We start from the raw sequence: 26,500 nt of genomic DNA on the forward strand, positions 1-26,500 counted from the left end.
ATGGCATTTCAAAATAAGTGTCCGAAGAAGAACGACTTTTCTGACAAGAGGAAATGATTTCCGATGCTGTCGGGCTGCTCGATATTAACTCGCTGGTTGCCATTGACGGCAATGGGCGTCCGATCTATTTTGTTGGCACATAAACTTAGCATTATTGTCATTGGAGTAAATAAATGTTGTCTCCCTAATGGTATTTAATCGACTACCAAGTAAACCACAAACTCTCCATTTCTTTTATTTTGAAACTCCACCAGAAGTACTCTATAGAAAGCTGCTCTTAAAATTGTTTTAGGAAAAAATCATAAATATTTCTATTCCCTCGTCACTCCCAATGGATTTCTTATTTTGAATAGAATGTATTGGCTAATCCATTTGAATAGCTCAAAACAAATTTCATCATATTCGCGTATCTTTTCCCCCCAAATAAGAATAAAACTACTACTAACTCATGGGCTCCCATTGACAGCGATGCTCCAAAGCTCTCCCAGTCCAAATGAAAGGGACGTCTATCTCCGTCAATGGCGGACAATGAGTTAACACGCTTCATCCCTTCTCCCTTTCAATTCTTTAGTGCTGAGGCATTCACACACATCCTTCCGCCCTCCATTGTTGTGCTGTGAGCAGGACAATGCGGGGTGTTAACCCGATCCGAGCGTCATGTGAGTTTACAACTAAACCCCGAAAAAGAAATGTGCAGCGAGGGATTTGACATCCCCGTGTAGTCACTCCCAAAGACATGCAGAAGCACAGAAAAAGGGAGGGTGAGACCAGGGATTTAGTGGGATTATTGAGATTAATCGCCAGCAGGGAACAGATTGTATATTTCATGCAGGAAACTCAAGTTAAAGCAGATGTGCACGGTCTGGGTTATTTTAAGAACGGATAGCAAATAATAATAATAATAATAATAATAATAATAATAATAATAATAATAATAATAATAATAATAATAATAATGATGATGATGATGATGATAATAATGATGATAATAATAATGATGATAATAATAATAATAATAATAATAATAATAATAATAATAATAATAATAATAATAATAATAATAATAATAATAATAAGCAAATCCGACACTGTCACTCAACCTTAAGGGACGATTTGGATGGTTTTCTTTGGAAAATTAGTCAAGATTAAGGAGAATATATCAGAAATTGCTGTCAACATGAATCGACAATTAATCGATAACCTACAATTTGGAGATTCAAATTGTTTCGACACCGAATTCTCTTTTTTTTTAGCCCGAGAAACAATTATCCTATTTTTCCATTTTTACTTTTTTTCTATTTATTCTCTCAGACTAAAACAAATTAAAAAAAGGACAAAACGTTTACTAATGTATTTTTATTTGATTATTTTTATTAAATATTTTAAGAAGAAAAAGCTAAAAATTAATCAAAGACCTCTTTCTATTTATTCAAAAATAAACAAACTACAATTTTTAGAAAACATTACATCTTTTCTGTCTAGTTATTTCTTTTTTTAAATGTTTTATAAATCTTACCTCAAATATATATTTTTAAAAGAAAAAAACAATGATTATTGATTATCATTTATTTCATTTGTTCTATGGAACGTTTTACACAAAAAAATAAACAAAAAAGATTAGACTGGAAATATTGTCTTATTTTGTATTTGCAAGTTGCTTTTTATAATGAATGGTAATTATTTTTTCTTCTGAATCGTTATTTTGAATAAAATAAAATGAATAAACAGTAACTTTTCAGTTTTCATTAAAAATCTTTTTATTTTACTTAAATGTAAATTAAATGTTTATTTTAAATAAAAAATAAATAAAAAGGAAAAACAAAAATACGTAATTATTCCTAATGATTTATTATTTCTTTTCAACATTTTTATTAGAAAAAACGACTAAATATTAAACATTTTCTTATTCCTCATTTCCTCTTTTTATTTGTGGACATTTTAAAACTTTTTAGACAAAAACAAAACAAAAACAAAAATTAAACCGTAAATACTCTTTTGTGCTTGCCTTTTCCTTAAATGAATGTTAATTATTTTTTAAGATACTTATTCATTTTCATTTTTCATTATTTATTTGAAAGATATGTTGTTATTTATTTTTTCTGAATGTGTATTTTGAATAAAATAGAATAAATAAACAGTAACTTTTCAGTTGTCATTAAAAGTATTTTTATTTTACTTAAATGTCATTGAAATTTATATTTTAAATAAAAAATAAAAAGCAAAAACAAAAACAAAAATATTCCTAATGTATTTATTTATTTTTCTAAAAAATGTTTTAGAAAAAACTCAAGCCATAAAATGATTAAACAGTAGATATTTTCTTATTCCACATTACCTCTTTTTGTCTTTGGACATTTTTTTTTTTGACAATAACAAAACAAAAAAGGATTAAACCTGTTTTGTGCTTGGCTTTCCTAAAAAAATCATGTGATTAACATCAAAGAGACCTCTGACAAGTTATGTGAAAAGTACATAGCACAGATGCATTATGATTAAAAAGATCAGGAGTAAACATCATTGTTTTCCTGTCTTATTTTCCAATATTAAGCAGACTATATATGTATCTTGAAAATGTCTGACTGGGCAGTGTCTTTAGTGCAGAAGTCGTATTACAATGAAATTTCCCGAATACGGGATGAATAAAGTTATCCAATCCAATACAACTACGTCATCAGAAATCGCCTGTCCACGATGTGGTGATGTCACAAATCCGGAAATAAACAGTTCAAGTGCTCAGTCGAGAACGCAGCTTTATTTTTATCCATGCCATGTCAAACTTTAAGAACGACTCTAATCGTCTCCCTCTCAACTTGCAATTTATTTTTATTTAGTCACTTTTGAGTGGGTGTGTTTTGCGTTTTTCTCTCTAGACGTAGGTAGTTAGCACGCCAGGTTAGCACGTAGCTGGCCGAGTGAAGCTAATAACAGCCATGTTACTGGATTTTGTTGCCTGAATGTGCTGAGGTGGCTTAACGAGGTAGGAGTTATTGGTGCCAAATATTTAACACCATACACTTAAATATCTTGGTTTATATTTGTTTCGCGAGAGTTTTTCATTTTGAGTTAGCGTTCATTTCGTCTTCGATTATATCCTTCAGGGCCAGTCGGAAATCATGGCTTCATTACCCCGCTAATATATATAGCATCCTGGTATTCTGTCTGGCAGGATTTATTGTATTTTGCTACTTGTCATGCTTGTATTAAAACAACATAATGTTGGATTTCCTAACAGGGTGGCAAATTAAATAGTAGTTTTTATGAAGCATCTATCTAAAATGTCTGATTTGACAAAAAGAAACGAAAGGTTACAATGGCTGCCTAACTGTATCCAGTCTGTTTTACTCTACGACACCTGAATCAAATGATCAACTCAGCAGCTTGATAATGATCCTGATTATTTGATTCAGGTGTGTTAGTGAAGGGAGACATGGAAAATAGACTGGATAGAACCCAAAAACAAGGCAATCATAATGATTAAAAAAAACCTTTAATAATTGATGTATTTTAACTTCTGGGCTGTCAGTATCATTGAGAGATGTCAAACTAACAAAAGTAAGGTAACCCAAGTTGATATACAATGCACTTTTTAACTCATTCAAAACTAAATGTTTTTTGTTGTTGCTAAAATTGCTGAATGATTGGTTAAGAAAAAGGGTTAATTTTTGTTCCAGGATGATGAAAACTTAGTCCAAAATGACCAAAACGGTTCATTTTTGGCAAAGAAAATTTAATTTGGGGGGCCACAATGATTTTTAGTTTAATATGCTTAATGTTTGGTTAGAAATAACTTTTAAAAAGTTAATTATTTATTGTTTGGACAAATCGGGCAGTTAACTGATTAATTGTTTGATAAGTCGATAGCGTAAGTTGTTGTTAGTTGCAGCTCAAATAAGAGCAAATTACATGTGATTTATTAATATGCCAATCAGTTGACTCATTTTAAAAAAGTAGGTGGTTAAATCACTATCAAAATGATGGTTTTTGGCAGCCCTGGTCTCATTTGATATCCATCCATCAAATCTCAACCAATCTTCAGATGGCGTTCGAACTTGATGTGTTTGTGGGTAACACCACCATCATGGATGAGGAGGTTTATCAGCTCTGGTTGGATGGATATACAGGTAATCCATTTAGAGTACACACACACAACATTCTAAAGTGAATTTTCCTGAACAAAAATTTTGACCTGAGCAGTAAATGATGCGGTGAAATTCCGAATGGAGGGTGGAGCACTGGAAGAGTGTGAGGCCAGCACGGACGTGCTGATGAGTGACACCATGGACCAGTACAGAACCTTCCAGATGTGCGAGCGTCTTCTGCACAGCCCCTCCAAACTGGCCAATCAGCTGCTCTTTCAGATCCCGCCTCATCGACAAGCCGTACTCATCGAGAGGTAAATGGTTAGGGCTTCCATCGCCCCATGGGTCCTTCATGTGGTTTGCACGGTGGCCTAGAAATGTCAGGTGAAGCTTTGTTTTGGAAAACGTTTAGAATTGGCGTTCATGTTGTGGCAATTTGCGTTTGTGCTTTTTTTTCTTTTTACAAAGCATTTGGAAACTGCCACTGACACTTCGTCCGGTTTAATTTCCGTTTCCAAATTTTAGGTACTATGACTTCGATGATGCATTTGTGCGTGAAGTCCTGGGCAAGAAACTCTCCAAGGGGACCAAGAAAGACTTGGATGACATCAGCGCCAAATCGGGCGTAAGTCTCAAAAGCTGCAGACGGCAGGTAAAAATACAAGAATATTTCCAGAGTGCAAATTGAGAAAAAAACTTTTATGATCAAAATACAGAAAAAAGAGCACTAAAATGAGATGATAAAAAGTTACTAAATGTTTAAATAAATATTGGAATAAAAAAAAATCAACTGCATAAATTCAAAATGAAACAAAGATATACATGTTAAAACAAATGTGATAGGAATAAAAACTCGATAATAAATATACAGGGTGTTCCAAAATGTTTGACCCCATTTCGTAGGCCAATAATTTTGACAATTTTAGTTGGAATGACCTCAAATTTTCACAGCTTGTCTAGAAATGTTTCAAGTTTTTGTGTGTAACGTTTGGCATTTCTCTCTTTTCAGGTTAAGAAATGCCGTTCACTTAAAAAAACAGCACTTTGCCTGTTAGAGTATGCTTGGATTCATTCACTGAAGACAGTGCAGCGTGCCTTCTTCACAAATTTTGCAAAGAAGGCACCAACTACAAAACAAATTAGGACTTGGCACCAGAAATTTCAAGAAAAGGGCTGGAAAGTGGGTTTCCACACTTGCTCTTCTAACACTCTTCCGAGGACTATGCAGGAAGGCTTCACGAACTTGCTCCACTGTCTTTGCTGATGTTGATGGCTGTCCTGGGGATTTAGGCATGCATAAGGAGCCCTTTTCTTGAAATTTTTGGTGCCAAGTCCTAATTTGTTTTGTAGTTGGTGCCTTCTTTGCAAAATTTGTGAAGAAGGCACGCTGCACCGTCTTCGGTGACTGTGTCCGAGCATTCTCTAACAAGCAAAATGCTGTTTCTTTTGAAGTAAATAGCATTTCTTAACCTGAAAAGATGGAAATGTCAAACCTTACACACAAAACGTTGAAACATTTCTACACAAGCTGTGAAAATTTGAGGTCCTTCCAACGAAAATTGTCAAAATTATTGGCCTACGAAATGGGGTCAAACATTTTGGAACACCCTGTATATTGAAAAAGAAAAAGATCAAAATGTGATGTAATTGAATCAAGTTTAAAAAAAATAAATATAAATTGAAATTCATATTTTAAATACATCTGATATTAGTATATTGTTTTTTCTTCTTGGAGATCCGTCTGTGGCAGCCTGGAAGGTGTTTAACACAGGGTGTTTACAATTGCGTCAAAGTTTCGGGGTTAAAGCACCCTACCTAATCGTACAGGACTTCCGATCCTGAATCTCATTCCGCCCTATGTTCGCCTAAGCCTATGTATGGCGATAAAAGGTTTTAGTGGGCAAAATATTGTTTGATAAATTATTGCCAAAATACAATGTTATTGTAAAAAAAAAAAAAAAAACAATTCAACCACTAATGTAGTGACAATATCTTCTAATGAACAACCCACCAAATGTTACTTAAATAAACACCATTTATTTTTTTAATAATAACAAAATGCAGAACATGTAATTTGAAAGCTTGCCTTATATAGAATATGAAATAGGTGAGAAATCTAATCTCTTCCTGTTAGAGCCCATCAAATGCGTTGATTTAATACAAAAAGACTTTTCTCAACTTGTCCTGGAGTGTGCGCATGTTAGCAAATTTGAAGTCAAATTTTTCTTCGTGTTGAATCTGAAACAACTGAGAGTAACTTCGGACATTTGCAATCATGTTGAACGTGATGTTCTTTTATTTTGAAATTTTCACTGTAAATGTACTCACTGAAGGCTTCTTTAAAATACCGGTTGCATTTTGACAATTTTATACCGGTTGCAGTTTGACAAGACTAGGTGGGTTCATGGCCTCATAGGTATTCTCAAGTACACTAATCAGTCTGACAAATCTCACCGCTTGCATAAATTTCTATGACATGGCGGATGTAATCCTATGCTTGATGCAGAGGTTTATTTTTTATGGGCGGTGCGGCCTGACTTGATGAATTTCACACAATTTCCCTATGCTGGGAATGAAGTTTAGCACTGATACAAAATAAAACTTTCCGTTTCCTCAAAATAAAGCACCATTATCAATGAGGATAGCCAAGTTTGTCCATATTTTCTATTTTCATGAACAGATACTTACTTTTTCCATAAGCTTATGTTCTCATGCAGAAAAAAGACAAGCTCATACGATATATTAAATTGGATTATATTTTTTTGTCATAAAACAATAAAAAACAAAGAACCCCCTTAACATTGTTTATTCACAAATGGCTGACTAAGTGGTCACAGTGCGAACCCTCGTTACATTTCAGTTGCGTTTTTCTGTGGAGGTCCCGGATGTTTTCGCGTGTTCTCGTAAGAGCCGCCTTGATTTTCTGTCTCTGATTGGCGCAAACATTTCCAACCAGTAGAGAATGACCTGAGACATTTTTGTAGCCGGGACGCAGAGGCATAACAGCTGTCCCTGGTGTAATTTTGGGGTAAGCCGCTAACCACAAACTTTTTACTCAGTGCAGAAATTGCACTTTTCTGCATGCATGTAATGTCAGTTGTTCATTTTTACAATTTTGACATTGTTTGCAAATGCTGTAAGTTAGCTAGTTTTCATATTTGAGGTGTCACCTTTTCACCATTAGGCTTGCAATTTGGAGAAGACATCAATTGTTTAATAGCAGGCTAAAGTCTCATCTCATTTTCTGAACCGCTTTATCCTCACTTGGGTTGTGGGGGCGTGCTGGAGCCTGTCCCAGCTGACCTCAATCGCAGAGCACAAGGAGACAAACAACCATTCACGTACACACTCATACCTAGGGGCAATTTAAAGTGTCCAATCAGCCTACCATGCATGTCTTTGGAATGTGGGAGAAAACTGGAGTACCCAGAGAAAACCCAAACAGGCCCAGAGAGAACATGCAAACTCCACACATGTGGACCGACCTGGATTTTAACCCAGGTCCCCCACTGTGAAGATGACGTGCTAACCACTCAGCCGCCTGGGCCGCAGCAGGCTAAAGTGTTGAGTGCAACTATATGTTGTGTTTTGCAATTACCTTCATTGTTAACACTGTACAATGTTTAATATACATGTTTTCTTATTTTTTATGTCTGAACTTTAGTTCTGCTATGTGTTGATGACCAATGAACATCTGTGAATAAACTTCTGGACTCTCATTTGCAATCAGTAGGCGATTCTTTAACATGCACGTGTGCCGAGGGCACGCAGCACATGCAAATATCAATAAATCACAGGCAGGAAAATGACCGCCCTCATTTTCATTTACTGTGCAATTAATAGACTACTTGCATATCGTGACTGGCTTACTTTTACCGCTGGTTGTATCATACAATATCATATATATATATATATATATATATATATATATATATATATATATATATATATATAACATTATCACTTCTAATCCTTACCTATTGTGTCTTGATTTCAGTTTGACAACTTCAAGCGTGTTTTCAAAATGGTGGAAGAGCTGAAGGGCCCTCTAGTGGAGAATATACGTCAGCATTTCCTTCTGTCGGACAAGCTTGCAAGGTAAGGTAATGGTAATTGTACAGCAGTAGGCTAATGATAAAAGAAAGTTTAATAGTACTACTGACTTCAGCCTACGATGAACAAATAGCTGTCGTCTCCAAATTGTAATCTTGATGGTGAAAAGGTGACACTTCAAATATGAAAACATGGAGAAATTGACTGTATTTGCAAAAGATGCGAAAAAATAATAATTCTTCAACTCACGTGTGAAAAATAATATCAGTACACTTTTTGTTAAAGAGTAAAGCTTACGGTTAGCTGCTTAGCGTGTGCACACCTGGTGAATATTTCAAAATAAAAGCAAGCCATGTTTAGTATGTAAATGGAAAGTGACTTTCACATATCTCATATTCTATATATAGCTTTGAAATGACGTCCTTTAGGAATAATCTGGTTAGCAAAACAGCATGCACACTTTGCCGAAAATGTTTTGGATTAAATTAAAGATTTTCCTTTTGTCGGCTCTTATTGGCATAAAACAAAAATGCCTTTGGGTTCCTCACCTATTTCACATTCTACATTAAGCTAGCTTTCAAATGACATGCTATGCATTGTGATTCATTTTTAAAAGTATTTTTAATACTATCTGTGCTTTAATCAAGAAAAAATAGTTTGAATAATTTGCATTTGAATGGGTGTTTTGTGAGGCTTTATTCTCACTACTTTAGTGACTAAATTGGCTCATTCTTCAATTTTGTGACACTCAAATTGCATATCGCCCAACAAAATTTGTTATTGCAACAGGCTGAGGTGAGGCCTCTCCTCGAGACATTCCTAATGATTTGTGGGACGCCCTCGTAGCAACATAATGTCTTTGCATCTTGGAAAAGAGCGGAGCGCTAACCGCTTTCTTGGCTCGTTTACAGGGATTACGCAGCCATTGTGTTCTTTGCCAACAATCGCTTTGAGACGGGGAAGAGAAAGCTGCAATATCTCACGTTCCAGGACTTTGCTTTCTGCGCCGGGCAACTTATCAGCAACTGGACCGTTGGTGCAGTCGGTTAGAGTTTCTTACATTCAAAGGCTAAATTCCGGACTTCATCTTTGGCAAATGGTTTGCGCTCATGTTTGAACTGGAGAGGGTTTTTACGTCATTCTGCTCACAAATAAACAAACGGCAGTCTCTGTTGACGTCAAAACACTTTGGGGGTTCAGAGAAGTACGTCTAGCCGACCACGAGAAGGCATCGGATACCCCAGAAGACTCGAGATTCTAGGTCTTAGGCTCTAGGAAGACTGAATGTTTACCTTATGGCACTATTGATGCCATTAGACATGGAATCTGTTTGGCCTCAGGGAAAATGAATGAATGAAAAAGATTGGATGCCCAGCTGTGATTTGAAAAGAAACATGGATTTCATTCATCAATTAGTTGAATGATCAATTATTTATGGAAAAAAACCAAATCAATTGTATTAAATAGAAAATAATTTCTAACAAAATCAAATTTTAAAATACAAGAGTAATACAAATATATATTCATTCATTTTCTGAACCGCTTTATCTTCTCTAGCGTTGTGGGGGTGCTGGAGCCTATCCCAGCTGACTTTGGGCTGGAGGCGAGGGACACCCTAAATCCGTGGCCAGCCGATCGCAGGGCGCAAGGAGACAGACAACCATTCACACACTCATACCTAGGGGGAATTTAGAGTGTCCAATCAGCCTACCATGCATGATTTTTGAATGTGGGAGGAAACTGGAGTACCTGGTGAAAACCTACGCAGGCCCGGGGAGAACAGCAAACACCACACAGGTGGAATGACCTGGATTTGAACCTAGGACCCCTGAACTGTGAGGCCGACGCGCTAATTGCTCAACTGCTGGGGCGCCGAACAAATATAAATTATTCCAAATAAAATAAAAGTAACTTTAAGAAAACATATTTTAGACTGATAATTTTCTCAGTCACAAGAGTGTTATGGTGCTTCAACCTCTGGTGAACTTGTACGGTAAAATCTCATTCTTCCCGACTTATACTCCCTTTTCTGACCAGCTTTAATTTCGTATTCCAACACATCCCATGATAAACACAATGAGTACTCGTCCTAATACTGTTTTTCCATCCATTCACCCGTTATCTCATCAGCTTTTAATAATGCTGATCCACAGTGGTATTTCTTTCCTACAATTTCGATAGTCATGGATCTGTATGAGTCTTGATAGTTTATACTTGAATACTCTTTAACAAGATTCTTTAATTTTTGCGAAAAAAAATCAGTGATAATAGGACTTTAAACATCTCTCATTTTCTGAACCGTTTTATCCTCATTAGGGTCGTGGGGGGTGCTGGAGCCTATCCCAGCTGACTCCGGGCCAGAGGCAGGGTACACCCTGAATCAGTGGCCAGCCGATCGCAGGGCACAAGGAGACGGACAACCATGCACACCCACACCCTTAGGCAATTTAGAGTGTCCAATAGCCTACCATTCATGTTTTTGGAATGTGGGAGGAAACCTGAGTGCCTGGAGGAAACTCACGCAGGCCCGGGGAGAACATGCAAACTCCACACAGGTGGACTGACCTGGATTGGAACCCAGGACCCCAGAGCTGTGATGCGCTAACCACTCGCACCACTGGGGCCGCCCTATGACTTTAAATTTGTCTAAAAAATGTCAATTCAAAAACTGTATTGGACATCATCACAGTCAATTGTAGTGCCCGTTCTACATGGAATTGACCCTGTCTTACTTGCATTTCAGATAACATGGTGGAAGACATGGACGTAGATCTGGACAAAGAATTTCTCCAAGAACTGAAAGAACTGAAGATTCTAATTTCTGACAAGGATCTGCTGGATCAACACAAAAGGTCAGACACGTTGCACATTTTCACGCAATTTTGCTGTAACTAGCACAGGCCTCACATTGTCTCTTTTGTCACCAGTCTTGTGTGCACAGCCCTCCGTGGAAAAACCAAAGCTTTTCCTGAGATGGAGGCCAATTTCAAGGTCAAGTATTAACATTGAAAACAATTCATCAGTAGAAGTAGCTTTTAACTCATTGACTGCCATTGATGACATTGGATGTCCAATTCTTTTTTCTGAGAGGTAGGCCAATTTAAAAGTGAGGGAGTATCATTAAAATAGTTTTTCAGAAGTAGATGTAGCTTTTAACTCAATGGTCACCATTGCAGGTGCTATACGTCCAATCCTTTTTGACCGGGATTTCAAATGTATTGCACGTCTATTCAAGTCAATGACAACCAAAGATTTATGCTACCTGAAGTCACAAATCAAAAACAAAAAAATAATGCTCTTGGAGCAAAATACGTGCACAGTCGTACCTCTACTTACGAAATTCAGTGTCCCAATTTTGTATGAAAGAATTGAGGAAACACGCAAAACTGAGAGAATATTGTAAGGAAATGATTTATTAATGTCTTAAAATAAATAAAGCATATGAAAATATGCCCTTCGACGCTGAAATAGTTTTCTGCGGCCGATATAATGGGAGACGTAATACCCGCGTTTGTCCACCAGATGAGCCTGTTCTACCAGGGCCGGAAGCTGTCCACTTTGTAGTACATTTTACGTTTACGTATGCCCTGTGTGTGTGTGTGTGTGTGAAAATATGTGCCGCGTTGCATTTGTACGTTTTTTAATTGCTTAATTACGGGAATTGCAATCATTAATAAAGGGAGCATTTAGCCGAGGTGGACAGGTGTGTAAGAGAGAATCTTGAAACGTAGATAGTGGTTGTAGTGAGTCAGCCGTTTTTACTCATTGGCTGCCATTGACGTTGCTGCACGTCCAATCCTTTTTGACTGGCAGCGAATGAACGTTCATTCAAATGAATTGGTTGTCTATTGTTGACAATGAGTTACGCTTTAGCTCATTGGTTTGGATTTGATTGGATGTCTATTGCCATGTAACAAGCTCATCAAAAGGCATATCAATTTCATGATTCAGTAGGCTGTCAAAAAGCATTTTCTGTTGATGTGGGCTCACTTCCTGTTGATTTTTTGGAGGGAGTGGGATGTTTCAGGCCACCTTTTTCTGATTCTCAGCATGCCACCTGTTTATTTTAGGGAATATCCAGGTGAAATCCTGTCAATTTCTGTTGAATTTGTGTCGCTTCCTGTTGAATTTCAGTTGCGACCTGTTGAGTTTGGGACATTTAGGTCACTCCCTGTTGATTTTGTGTCATTCATTTTCTGAACCGCTTATCCTCACAAGGTTCGCGGGGGACACCCTGAATCGGTGGCCGATCGCAGGTCACGAGGAGATTGATAACCATTCACACTCTCACTCATAATGACGGGAAATTTAGAGTGTCCAACCTGCCTAACATGCATGTTTTTGGAATCTGGGAGGAAACCGAAGTACCTGGAGAAAACACATGCAGGCCCAGGAAGAATATGCAAACTCCACATTGGAGGACCGACTTGGATTCGAACCCAGAAATGCTAGGCCGTCGTGCTTATCACTCACCACTGGGCTGATTTTGTGGGATTTACAGGTCAATTCCTGTTGATTTGGGTTACTACTACTTCCTGAGTGTTATGAAGCACTTCCAGGCCATTTCCTGATCCTTTTGTGTCACTTCCTGTTGGATTTGGGGCATTCAGTTCACAAAACCATTTTCTTTTGATTTTGTGGCATTTGAAAGTCAACTTTGACGATCAGCCCTTCCAGTTCAAACTAATTTGCAACATGGTACAACTCTTGACTTGCCGCACCTCCAATGAATGCATTTTTTCTTCTACACAATAGAATCTTTCCAGAGGGTTGGTGAACATCGCGGCCAAGTTAACCAACACCAAAGATGTCCGTGATTTCTTCATCGATCTCGTGGAGAAGGTGTGTTTTTTTCCGAAGGGCAGACAAAAGAGGGCCAGATGTGATTCCCCGCTTCCCCCTCCCCTTTGTAGTTCATTGAACCATGTCGGTCGGACCGATGGACGGCAGCCGACACCAGGCTCTATTTGACGCATTACGCCAACTCCGCACACATACTGGACACCTTCAAGTGAGTATTCTTCTGACCCATGCAATAATTGAACAACTGCATTTAGAAACACTATTTGTGACCGTGCCATAGGATCATTGAGTCGGATATTGTCATAGTTGACATTTTTAAAAATATAAAATAAATAAATACACAATTCATTAGCTGCTTTAATGCATTGCACGTCTACTTGCGATAAACTGATTACAATTCACAGTTTAAGGATGATTGGACACTATATAACTGTATGTCTATATCTAGCGTCAGTAGTCGGAAGCTGAATTGTTGAAAAGATTACATTTTTTTAAAAACTCATTAGCTGCCAATAATAGTTTTTGACCCTGCCACCCTTCCATTTCAAATGGATTGGAGGTCTACTTGCGATAAATTAACTCAAAATTTGACACCACATGATTCAACATCAATCAGATGGATTGTAATAGTTGACTAAATTATATTTTTCACAAAGAATAGTCATTAGCTGAAATTGATGGTTATTGACGTCCATTCCTTTTGACGAGGGATGTGTGGCTGCGAATAAATGAATATTCATTCACTGCTACACTCCCAGTCCAAATGAAACTGGCCGGCTATTAGTAATATACTCATTGAAGTTTGCAGTAGAAAGATATTTTTCAGCGTCAATGGGTCGGAAGTTGTCATAGTACCTCGAGATACGTTCGTTTTTTTTCCACGACAACGCACTCGTAAACGGAACAAACAAATTTAAATTAACTTGGATTAATATATACAGACACTCAAACATCCGTTTAATGTAACTTTACACAAAACTGAATTCTAATTTTGTTGTAATCTTTTGTTACCTCCACCCTCACGTTCGCTATCGATGGACTGTTTGCTGTTGTATTGCCTTCAAAATATTCCCAAAATGATGCACACAAATGTCCTCACAATAGGATAACGCACGACCACTTGCCAACGAGAAATAGTCTTTAAAGAACGATCGCGGGAGCTTCTTTCCTTAGAAAGAATAACAGGAAATACAATAGTTGAGCTTACCCACGTATTGATTGTGGGTAATGAAGTTTTATTCTGAGAAAGGTTGCCATTGCCTATGGGTGTTGTGTGCACGAGTATACTTCATTACCCAGAAAGCCCTCTTTTTGCCCGCGCATGTGCGTTTCCTGGTCGTACGAGAAACTCATCTGAATTAATCCTTCCGTGCTCGTAAATATTGTTATACACGAAAGATATGCAAAAAAGACCTGGCTTGGTCGCATCACGAAATTTTGATCGCATGACGGGCGAATTATTCGATCGAAATTTCCGCCGCAAGACGAGAATTTTGTATGACGAGCGGTCGTATAACGAGGTACCACCTGTACATATTAGCTACTATTGACTAGAATTGACAGCCAATCCTGTTTATCACTAGTAGACGTACGTCCAATCCATATGATGTTACCAGCGAATAAACAAATGTTCATTAGATGACAATGAACATTAGAATGAACAACAGAATGTTAATTTTGGAAAAAAAAGAAAAAAAATCTGGTTAACTATTACAATTTGGGACCACCCTCCCAGATCAATGGTGTGATAAATTCCCACACCACGCCAAAAAAAGTACACGCAAATAGGTCTGCGAAAGACGACCCACGTAACAGCAGGGGTTCAATTCCCGAATGTGGCCCACCAGGCTGGTCTTTATCTCCTCCCAGGCTAGTCACCGCTAAAACAGACGTCTTTTGTAAACTAAACAAAGTTAGATAAACACTGGCCATTTGGCTCTCACTCATCAAGTTGTGCGTCATCCTGTCTCATCCCTCATTCCTCGCGCTAGTAACGCCGGACGCTCCGAGGGGGTCCGTTCAGGAACGCCGGCCCACTTATGCGTTGCCTACAATTAGAGAAAAAGGATTCATTCATTCATCATTTTGAGACGTTGTGGGATGTGAAAATGTCCAAATTTTCTTTTGTGAGACACCTGATTATTATTGTCAATTTACTCATCTGTTTGTTTTATTTTTTACATTTTTATTCCAAATTAAAAGAGGGGAAAACTGTTAAAATTCTGATTTACATTTTTAAAATGCTTTTCATTTAAATTTTTTAATACAAAGATTTAAAACAGCAATTCATTTATTTTTATCTCTATATCACTTTTCTATTTTTGAATATTTTGCTTAAAAAATTGAATGAATAATAATTATCTATATTAATATTTACTGTCAAAACAATTGAAAATATTTTACTACTCACAAAAAACGTGTTAATATATGTACTGTAAAGTTAGTTATATGAAAATGTTTGGGCACGCCTGATCCTTTTTAAGATTTTCCTTTATAAATAAATGATCAGCGGATCAGTATTTTCAGTAAAATATAGCATATAGCAGACAAACTCAGTGATATTTGAGAAGTCTGTTTTACAGAAAGTGTGCAATAATTGCTTAAAGAAAAGTAGACAGGTGCATACATTTTGCATACTGATTTTGTTTTTCTCATTTTGTTGAGCTCGCTTTCTGATTTGATTAAGGACGTCCCTATTATATCCATAATCCAACTGTCCTCAACTCCCTTTTCAAGCTTATTTTTACTGCTCAAAAGTCCAAAGTAATAGTCGAGGCATCGCAAAATCAACGGTTATTCGGCGATTATAAAAGTAATCCTTCGAGGCAGTCCTATTAACATTGGACTGGATTCAAATGTTGACCTCTGCAGTTTGGTTGAATTCCAAATTGTATGATCTCATTCAACTTTGGAGTCTCCACTGTACTTATTTTTCACGTCAACATTCCGCGCTGGACCAACTCCTGCCCGCTCAACAAAGACATATTCATAAAGAGAAAGAGCGTGCGGCATAAACACAGAGTCGCTGGACTAACGAGAAGGTGACTATTTTTTTTAACTCAGCTTGATTCTTGTTTTTCTTTCTCTGTCTTTTTTGGACCGTAGACATCAAGTGGTGTGGGACAGATACATGGGCGTTATCAAAAGCTGCATCTTCAAAATGTATCACGACTGAGCCGAATTTGCTCCCAACTGCTTTTTGTTGTTGTTCTTTTTTTGCTCTTCCCCACTGAGTTGTTATTTTAACTCCCCTTGTATGGAAAGTTGTATTCCATATGCTTGATATTCAGCGTTAACATCCACGTAAGTGAAAAATATTCTATTCCAATGTTCATAAAACCTGGGTTAATTTAAAAGTGGATGGACCCAAAATGTAGGTTTTCAAGAAATAACTTATAACATTTGTAGTTAATTTACTGCCTGCCATGGATGGAAATAGACATCAACCTTCCCATTTGTAATGGATCTCATGTTGATAAGAGATAATCTCATTGAATTTCAGAGCAGAAGAATGATTGGACGTCTATCAGCGCCAATGAAGTTACAGTATTTGACTAGATGACATTTTTTTCAAATGTAATTCTCATTAGCTGCATTCCACGGGAATAGATTTGAAATGGGAGGGTTAGAACTCATGAAGGTAACAGCAGAAGGATGATAGATTGCACCTCTATACGTGTCAATGAGTTAGAGATTTTCAAAATGAATGCTCATTAGCTGCTATTGACATCCAGTCCTTTTTATGTTGTTTATACTCATGGCAAAATAGCACTGGTCTATAAAATGTAGGAAAATATCTGCTTGAGAGATTAAAAATGGCCAAAATGTACTTGCTGTGGTGACATGGATGGGAAACTAAAAGATTTAAGTGCTGCTTCGTAAAATTATTCAAATTAATTATTATAAATTAGTTATAGTTTTGCACAAACAACTACAAATCTACTACCTGCTTTACGACATATGTCACCTCCCCCTTTTATGATATTGTTTAACCAGAATTGAATTGATTACCGTATTTACTCGCATATAAGCCACCTGCGTGTATGAGCCTCACCCTTAAAATTGCCTTAAAATTGTTGAATTTTACAATTTCTCGCGTACAAGCCGCCCCCTGATTCCCAATTTTTACCTCCATATTCATGGTTTTAATAGGGGGTATAAATGTGTTACTTTGATGGGAAAATCTTAAGAAAAATCATCACAAGTGGTATTTCTGAGATACTGTATGAATAAAAAAAAAAAAAAAAAAAAAAAAAATATGTTGTGGCAGCCATATTGCTTCTAATGTCAAAATATCTCTATTCTTTCGATGGTCCATATTACTCCAATAGTTGTCACTTTCTAACAAAAAATAAAATGAAAAAAAATCAGTGGAATTTTGTTTTATTTCAAAATCAAGGCTACTCGCGTCTAGCCAGTCAGAGCACGTTTAACTAGGTTTAGACTGCAGCGTGCTAGTTTAAATGGGGAGGCTGGGACCTTTGTAAGGTGCCCCGATGCCGTGTTCCACAAAACACTACTGCTTTTATCAACCGGGGTTGCTGAAAGTTACTAAGAACCTTTTTGTAGCGTTTGTAGAACAGCGTAATTAAAGATCTTTATGTTTGAGACAAAAACATGCGTATATTGGGTTACACTGCATAGTTTTAAGTTGCAACACTACTTGATGCTTTTTCTTTTGTGGCAAGTCAGTTAAATGTCAAATCAAACAACAAATTGAGTGTGGGGGGAAACTCAAAATTGTATTGTTTTTCCCCTTTCATTCATCATCTGTTTCGGTTAATTCTCACAATCTTAGCAGGGGGAGCTGATCCCAACCAACTATGGAATACATCAGGGGTGGCCAAATCCGGTCCTCGAGAGCAGCTATCCAGTCTGTTTTCCATATCTCCCTCCTCTAGCACACCAGAATCAAATAATCAACTCATCAGCAAGCTCTCGAGAAGCTTCATACTGATCCCGATTATTTGATTCAGGTGTGTTGGTGGAGGGAGATATGGAAAACGGACCGGATAGTGGCTCTGAGGACCGGAGTTGGCAAACCCCTGGAATACACAGTGAACTTGTTGCCATCCAATCGCAGATTATTTTGCACAAAATATTTAAAATTTCTATATCTTGGGGCACATTATCACAATATGAATTGTACCATTTTGTTATAGATTCCCCGCCCCATATCTCACAGTACTACTTAACTATCAGCTCTCCTAGCCTGCAAACTGACGTCTTTATAAACAAAAGAAAGTATTTATGCCAAGATGTCATTGTGTTTTAAATTGTTGCTCTCTCAGCGGCCTCGTAAAAAAAGATCTTTATTATTCGGTCCAGGTCAGAAAAAAATATCGATTGTCCTGGCTGGGGATGGAAGCCAGAAAGCGCGCTGGAAAAATAAAAAGTGACAGCAAATTAAGGCTTTCTACTAGATTTGACTTCAATTCTGAGAATTTGCCGTACGTTTGTGTGTGGTCAGGGAAAACGGGGAGTGTGCGGGGGTTCAAGCAGTTGGTCCGCGAGCGGAGGGGGGTTGGCAGCGTGATTTTCGACAAGATCCTCCTGGAATCACAGCTGCCGCCACCCGCAAACACGCGTCGTAAAGATGCAGAGGCACCAAATGGAGGGATTGGCCTCGTTGTACGTCTAGATTGCTCATCGACGAAAATGACTTTCTTTTTGATCACCAACCAAAGTGGGAATCTCAAAACGCGTCAGAAATAACAAGTAATATTAATATTACAATCTCCAAGACCATGCTGATATTGGCACGTCAAAAAAATGTTCAACTATACATCATGCAATAAATATCATTTTTATTAATGTTGATTACAGTGGGGCAAATAAGTATTTAGTCAACCACCAATTGTGCAAGTTCTCCTACTTGAAAAGATTAGAGAGGCCTGTAATTGTCAACATGGGTAAACCTCAACCATGAGAGACAGAATGTAGAGGGAAAAAAACAGAAAATCACATTGTTTGATTTTTAAAGAATTTATTTCCAAATTAGAGTGGAAAATAAGTATTTGGTCACCTACAAACAAGCAAGATTTCTGTCTGTCAGGTCTAACTTCTAACGAGGTCTAACAAGGTCTCCACTCGTTACCTGTATTAATAGCATCTGTTTTAACTCATTATCGGTATAAACCCAACCTCAGTCTCTCACACTCCAAACTCCACTACGGCCAAGACCAAAGAGCTGTCGAAGGACACCAGAGACAAAATTGTAGACCTGCACCAGGCTGGGAAGACTGAATCTGCAATAGGTGAAACGCTTGGTGTAAAGAAATCAACTGTGGGAGCAATTATTAGAAAATGGAAGACATACAAGCCCACTGATAATCTCCCTCGATCTGGGGCTCCATGCAAGATCTCACCCCGTGGCGTCATAATGATAACAAGAACGGTGAGCAAAAATCCCAGAACCATGCGGAGGGAGCTCGTGAATGACCTACAGAGAGCTGGGACCACAGTAACAAAGGCTACTATCACTAACACAATGCGCCGGCAGGGACTCAAATCCTGCACTGTCAGGCATGTCCCCCTGCTGAAGCCAGTACACATCCAGGCCCATCTGCAGTTCGCTAGAAAGCATTTGAATGATCCAGAAGAGGACTGGGAGAATGTGTTATGGTCAGATGATACCAAAATATAATTTTTGGGTAGAAACAGGTTCTCGTGTTTGGAGGAGAAAGAATACTGAATTGCAGCCGAAGAACACCATACCCACTGGGAAGCATGGGGGTGGAAACATCATGCTTTGGGGCTGTTTTTCTGCAAAGGGACGAGGACGACTGATCTGTGTAAAGGAAAGATTGAATGGGGCCATGTATCGAGAGATTTTGAGTGAAAATCTTCCATCAGCAAGGTCATTGAAGATGAGACATGGCTGAGTCTTTCAGCATGACACATGGCTGAGTCTTTCAGCATGACAATGAGCCCAAACACAGCCAGGGCAACAAAGGAGTGGCTTCGTAAGAAGCATTTCAAGGTCCTGGAGTGGCCTAGCCAGTCTCCAGATCTCAACCCCATAGAACATCTTTGGAGGGAGTTGAAAGTCCGTGTTGCCCAACGACAGCCCCAAAACATCACTGCTCTAGAGATCTGCATGGAGGAATGGGCCAAAATACCAGCAACAGTGTGTGAAAAGCTTGTGAAGTTACAGAAAACATTTGGCCTCCGTAATTGCCAACAAAAGGTACATAATAAAGTATTGATATGAACTTTTGGTATTGACCAAATACTTATTTTCCACCATGATTTGCAAATAAATTCTTTAAAAATCAAACAATGTGATTTTCTGAGTTTTTCCCCACATTCTGTCTCTCATGGTTGAGGTTTACCCATGTTGACAATTACAGGCCTCGCTAATCTTTTCAAGTAGGATAACTTGCACAATTGGTGGTTGACGAAATACTTATTTGCCCCACTGTATATTGTTGCTTTTTTGTTTCTCCATTGATGGTCATTGTTTTATGAAAATATTTTCTTAAATTTCCCTAAAATTTACAGGAAGTGACCCGGGAATGCCCCTATATCATTACATAGTAATCCAAAATCAAAGTGACTATGCAGTGCCCTAAAATTGACAGGAAATGATCCAAAATGTACAGGAAGAGACCCCCAAATACTAGAATGTCACCGGAAAATGTTCCTAAATATATGTCCTGTCAGTACCCTTAAATTATTAACCGATGGCACCTTAGTCTCCAAAATCTTCCAACACAAAGTTCCTCCTCCACTGCAAGATTTTGTACATAAAAATTCCCAACACATCAACAAGGGCTGGCTCTAGAGGTGACTATGTAGTTCCCTTCAAAAAGAGTGCATTCAGCCAAAGCACCGTCTCTGTCCGTGCCGCACATACCTGGAACTCAATACCAATTAACATAGGCAAACTCCCGTCTCTGAACCTCTTTGCCAATCATCTTAAAGGCTGGCTGTTAGACGAACAGAATTGCGATCACAACACTGTCTAAAACTGCTACTTGTGTGTGTGTCTGTGTGTCTGTGTGTCTAGTACAGGAGTGGGCAAATGGTCCTCGTGGGCCACTGTGTGTGCAAGTTTTTGTTCCAACCGATCCAACACAGACAATTTAACCAATGAGTGTAGTGCTGAAACACAACTTTTAAAATACCAGATTGTGGGAAAAGTTTTCTATTATAGGTTGTGGACCTTAGTCTAAGCAAGTGAATCTAATCAACAAATTGCCTATCATTTACAATTGTAGACATCCAATTCTTTTAAACTAAGAGAACTGACTGAATGCTCATCTTTCAGTTGACAGTGACAGTGCTAGACATCCAATTTTGCCTGGGAGGGTCAATGATGCCGGGTAAAGAAAGCCTTGTTGCTTTGGTTTCCAAGTTATTGTTAACTACTGATGCTAATCATCTAATACTGGAATATTTAACTGCAGTTTAGCCCAAAATTCAATCAAATTCATTGATCCCACGTCATACAGTTGTGGGTGAACAGAAAAAAGTGATCGAATCTGCTGGGTCAAAAATATACATACAGCAGCGCTAATATTTGGTAACATGTCCCTTGGCCATTTTCACTTGCGCTTTTGATAGCCATCCACAAGCTTCTGGCAAGCTTCCGGTTGAATCTTTGACCACTCCTCTTGACAGAATTGGTGCAGTTCAGTTAAATTTGATGTCTTTCTGACATGGACTTGTTTCTTCAGCATTGTCCACAAGTTCTCAATGGGGTTTAAGTCAGGACTTTGGGAAGGCCATTCGAAAACCTTAATTCTAGCCTGACTTAGCCATTCCATTACCACTTTTGATGTGTGTTTGGGGTCATTGTCCTGTTGGAACACCCAACTGCGATCAAGACCCAATCTTTGGGCTGATGACTTTAGGTTATCTTGAAGAATTTAAAAGTAATCCTCCTCCTTCATTATCCCATTTACTCTCTGTAAAGCACCAGTTCTATTGGCAGCGAAACAGCCCCACAGCATAACACTACCACCACCGTTCTTGACCGTAGGCATGGTGTACTTGGGGTTAAAGGCCTCACCTTTTCTTCTCCAAATATATTGCTGGGCATTGTGGCCAAACAGCTCGATTTTTGTTTTTTGTGACAAGGAAGTATCTTTTCCAATCACTCTATCAGAGAAAAATCTGAGTTGTAGAAATAACTGGAAACTCAAGAGAGCCATGACATTATGTTCTTCACAAGTGTATGTAAACGTTTGAGCACAACTGTATATTATTTGGTCAAAGCAGTACTCAATCAAATGTTTTGATCAAAACAACTGAGTAGGCTACTTCTATTTGCTTGGCTCAATAGAGGCTTAGATTTGCATTGTTGGTGTTGCATGAAATTCCTACATTGCACACATTAACCATGTTCCGATAAAATGAATGAATGCTAAATGAAACTAAAAAAAAGAGGGAAAGTGTGCAAAGAAGCCGACCTTCCGTTACATCACTTTCAATACTGACTCTAGCTTTCTGGTCAATGGTGAAATAAGATTAAAACAGTTTTTCCGCTATATTTTTGGTGTCTGTTTTACAAAGAGAAAGACTATGGGTAGGCGGACCGGCGGCTGAGTGGTTTGCACGTCGGCCTCACAGTGGGGGACCTGGGTTCAAATCCAGTTCAGGCCACCTGTGTAGAGTTTGCACGTTGTTCCCGGGCCTGTGTGGGTTTTCTCCGGGTACTCTAGTTTCCTCCCACATTCCAAAGACATGTATGGTATGCTGATTGGACACTGTAAATTGCCTCTAGGTATGCGTGTGAGCGTGAATGGTTGTTTGTCTCCTTGTGCCCTGTGATTGGCTGACCACCAATTCAGGGTGTCCCACTCCTCTAGCCCAAAGTCAGCTGGGATAGGCTCCAGCACCCCCAGCGACCCTAGTGAGGATACAGCGGTTCAGAAAATGAGATGAGATGAAGACTACAGGTTGTGGTTTAGCGCAGTCCAATCTATCCAATTCAGTAAAGTACTTCCTGAGGTTATTGTGCAACTTCCACATGAATACTATGAAGAATTGAATTGGGTAAAATATAGACTGCAAGTTACCAAAGTTACTGAAGGTGACAAAACCCGGGGTTCAAAATGTGAGTCAACCATATGCGTGAAAGTATTTCATAATGCTCTGGAACAAAGCCTCGGGTCACGTCCATCTTGAGTCATGCTTCGATTGCTCTCACGTAACTCTCGATTTTGCAACACTCAGAACAAATTCATGCTGCGTCCGGAAATGATTCTGAACGGCGTCAACTGTTAGTCGCGTCAGGTCCGAAAGACGCTAAGTGGACACTTTTTCCACTTTCTCTTGCTACGCTCTCTCATTTTTGTCAACACTACATTTATTTCTCTCTCCCTCCGCTATAAATATCCTTGGTTTCTTTTTTTTTTTGCGGGTTCGTGGAAAATGAGGGACAGGGGAGGTAAATATAGGTGTATGGGGAGGGGGGCGGGAGCAAGGGGCTTTTGCGGGGGTTTTAGTTTAAATGAAACCAGGTGTGTTGTTGAAGCGCGACGCTTTCGGTGGGGGGGGTCGCGTGTGAATCTGTGAAGTTGCTGTTCGCTCGCCATTTGGACGGAGTTTTTGGGCCGTGGACCAGGAATTCGCATCTCTAGGCCAGGGGCCGGCAGGGGGGCTTTGCTGGGGGGGAAGACGACCGAGTGGGCGGTCGCTGGCTGGCTTGCTGGCCGACTCTCCTTCTCTCCCTCCCTTTTTCTTCCTTTCTTTCTTCCGCATGTGTTCAGCTGCTCAGGCTGTCTTGCGCTCAGTCTCTCGGGGCGCGCCGCTCAGAACCGCAGTCGGACTCACCGGGGTCAAGCCGACGACCAACACGACTGCTGGTGAGTTGCTACCAAACGGACTGTTGTTCCATTTCTAGGTGCTTTAGACGCTATCCTTAGTTTTCAATTCTGTTGTTTCTTTCAAACTCACGATTCAAATCTACGAAGTTTAGGTGTGGGTTGTCACAAATTGTCGATAGTGGATTAGTCACCGATTATTTTGGCGAGTAGTAGACTCGTGTGAAAAACTCTTCAGTCTGGTCTTTTCATTTTAGCTGTGAAAAAAGGCTTACTACACAAATCAGAATGTTGTCCTTTCTTGTTTTTTTAAATAGAAAAATGATTAAACCATATAAGTATCACATCAAATTTAATATGTATATTTTTTCATCAAATAGTTTTTAATGAATTAAATCATTTGGAATTAATTAAAAAGGAGAAATACTGGTAAAATAATATTTAAATAAATGAAAAAAATAATAAACAAAAAAACTTTGTTTTATAAATGTAAAAGATGTGAAAGAATACATTTGGATTGGATTGGATAACTTTATTCATCCCATATTCGGGAAATTTCATTGTGGCAGTAGCAAGAAGGTGATAATAATATCTACTTCAATAATGTACTTAAATATTTACTAAGAGGGTCACATCGACAATGCTTCTCGTTGGCGAATGAATCAAAGCAGTTGTTGATTAATTCAATCCATTAGTCGACTCCTCAATTTTAAATCAAACCAATTCCTGGCATTTGTATCAAACCAAAGTTCTCAAAGTCTAATGCCCTCTTGTGGTACGTAAAAGAATCCCCGAATTAAGAGTGACTGGCAGCACTAACACTGAGTCAGTTAAATTGACTATGTAAATAATTATATTTTTGATATTTTTACATTTTATATTTATTTTCTTCTCTTTTTTAGATTTTTAATTTTTTTTAGGTTTTTGGACTTTTATATAAGTTAAGGAAACAGTATGCTAAAAATTGGGAATTTCCTGGGGGACAACTGAAAAATAATTACTTAAGAATAAAGGAAAGACTATAAACATCTAAAATTAATATAAACATTGAAAAAAAATACATACATAGATTTTACATTTATTTTCTTCTGTTTTTCTGATTTTTTTTAGGTTTTTGGACTTATTTTTATAAAAGTTAAGTAAACGGTAAGCTCAAAATTGGGAATTTCCTGGGGGACAACTGAAAAAGAATTACTTGGAAATAGAGGAAAGATTACAAACATCTAAAATTAATATAAACATTGAAAAAAAGACTTGTATACAAACATAAATATTGGAAAAAACAGTAAAGAATATACCCAAAAAATCAAAAATGAAAAAGAAAACAGAAAATAATATACACAAATATCAAAAATATGAGTCATGAAAATGAAATAAAATAAAAAATATATATAAAATGACAAAATTAAAAACTTGATTGTCCTTGATTGTCAATGCAAGTGAAATGAGTTCATTTTGACATCGAACATATTTTTAATTCACCACCCTAAATCCCTTAACTTCTCTGCCGTTGACAGTCACAGCTGTCCAATACATTTAAACAGGGACTTCCAATGAAAATGTATTTAACCTTGGTGCGAGTGGGCGAAGGTGACAGGAAGCTCTTTCTCTCTGTGAACATGTCACGTGACTGCGCTCTACTTTTGGAGCGCGGTCCAGTCACGCGGCCCTATAATCACCGTCGTCGGTCGTAATAGACGGGTAGAACATGCCCGGCCGTCGTCATCCTTGCGCAGCGCAGGGTCATCGGGGTCAAACAAATAAAGGCCATGGCTGCATTCCGATCTACAGCAAAACGACACCACGGTTCTCTGCTCAGGAAATACCCTACGGTGCCAAAATCCTCTGTTTGGAACACCCGCAACGTCATCGGCCTCTTCCCCCATGCCTTTTTTTTTTATGTATGACAAATTTTCATTGGCCTCTTCCCCGTGACTTTTTTTTCATGATGTATGACAAATTATCCTAAACAATCTTTTTTAGTAAATGTGATTTGTGATTTTTTACTAGGACTGTCCCAATGCAGATGTTTTTTTTACTTACCATCCGTTTTTTTCTCCAAGATATCTTATGCCCGATACCGATCCGATGACCATATTTTTAGACAAATAAAAGTAATGCAACAAAAAATATGATGTAACAAGTAGATGACAAATCCTAGTGGTTTGATTTAAAAGCAGCATAAAAACAGGATTGTACTGAAACAGAGGTGACTACTAGATTAGAGCTGAAATTGTTACTAAATCCTGAAAGTAGTATCACATCATGACATTACAATATTCAATTAAAATTCTATTACTTTCAAAAAATCAACTTTGGAGCATTGTTAAGAGGCAACATTAAGAGATTATTTCTCATGGAAGTACCCCAAAATATATAGGAGGTGACCAAAATATAAAGGAATTTACCCATAAATGAGCCAAAAGCAAATCAATGACCATGTAATCAAATTCAGTACTTGCGAAATAACTTTCGGGCGCCGAGTCATGATCGCTTCGAGACATCACAATTTACTACCACGCCGCATTGCATTATGGGTAATTAATGGGCTTGTCGTCAGCCGGCAAAGTGCAAAACAGCTGTTGCGGTATTTCCTGTACAGTTTCCTTTTAACTGTTCCCTGTTACAACAAATTAGCTATTATCAACAGAGGTCGTGCAACTTTTGCGTCTGTCATCCATTTTTTTCCTTCTTATCAGTTGTCTCCATTTTTGTAAGGCATCTTCAATGCTTTTCCCCCCCTCTCTTTGAATTTGTCAAGACTCAATTGACAATCTGAATGGGATTTTTTGC

General features: G+C 38.1%; 2 protein-coding genes and 1 long non-coding RNA gene across 5 annotated transcripts in view; 2 read left to right on the top strand and 1 right to left on the bottom strand.

Moving 5' to 3' along the window:
- Window positions 1-26,500, bottom strand: part of LOC144082995 (uncharacterized) — an 84,086-nt gene that overhangs the window by 15,738 nt on the left and 41,848 nt on the right. The window lies entirely within an intron of this gene.
- Window positions 2,697-17,210, top strand: fibpa (fibroblast growth factor (acidic) intracellular binding protein a). Of its 3 annotated transcripts, none has more exons than XM_077609797.1 (11): window positions 2,697-2,977; window positions 3,989-4,121; window positions 4,195-4,393; window positions 4,605-4,731; window positions 8,077-8,177; window positions 9,044-9,177; window positions 10,876-10,984; window positions 11,060-11,123; window positions 12,888-12,974; window positions 13,046-13,143; window positions 16,041-17,210. In XM_077609797.1, the coding sequence occupies exons 2-11, from the start codon at window positions 4,037-4,039 to the stop codon at window positions 16,108-16,110; spliced, it is 1,074 nt and encodes a 357-aa protein (XP_077465923.1). In that variant the 5' UTR covers window positions 2,697-2,977; window positions 3,989-4,036; the 3' UTR covers window positions 16,111-17,210. The 3 variants fall into 3 exon arrangements, with proteins under 3 accessions (XP_077465923.1, XP_077465924.1, XP_077465925.1); XM_077609798.1 differs by having other exon boundaries at window positions 4,037-4,121; XM_077609799.1 differs by lacking the exon at window positions 2,697-2,977 and adding an exon at window positions 3,399-3,552 and having other exon boundaries at window positions 4,037-4,121.
- The window catches only part of efemp2a (EGF containing fibulin extracellular matrix protein 2a), a 30,916-nt gene continuing 27,959 nt past the window's right edge, over window positions 23,544-26,500 (top strand). The window contains exon 1 of the mRNA XM_077610513.1: window positions 23,544-23,749. The gene's annotated coding sequence lies outside the window, so the exon portion shown is untranslated. The remainder of the gene's footprint in view (window positions 23,750-26,500) is intronic.

The sequence above is a fragment of the Stigmatopora argus genome, chromosome 9 (assembly GCF_051989625.1).
Source record: "Stigmatopora argus isolate UIUO_Sarg chromosome 9, RoL_Sarg_1.0, whole genome shotgun sequence".
Taxonomy (NCBI): domain Eukaryota; kingdom Metazoa; phylum Chordata; class Actinopteri; order Syngnathiformes; family Syngnathidae; genus Stigmatopora; species Stigmatopora argus.

Coding starts and splice junctions, on each gene's coding strand:
- fibpa (XM_077609797.1), top strand. CDS start 4,037: ATGGCGTTCGAACTTGATGTGTTTGTGGGTAACACCACCATCATGGAT. Junction 4,394..4,604: donor CAAGCCGTACTCATCGAGAG/GTAAATGGTTAG, acceptor TCCAAATTTTAG/GTACTATGACTTCGATGATG. Junction 12,975..13,045: donor TCATCGATCTCGTGGAGAAG/GTGTGTTTTTTT, acceptor TCCCCTTTGTAG/TTCATTGAACCATGTCGGTC.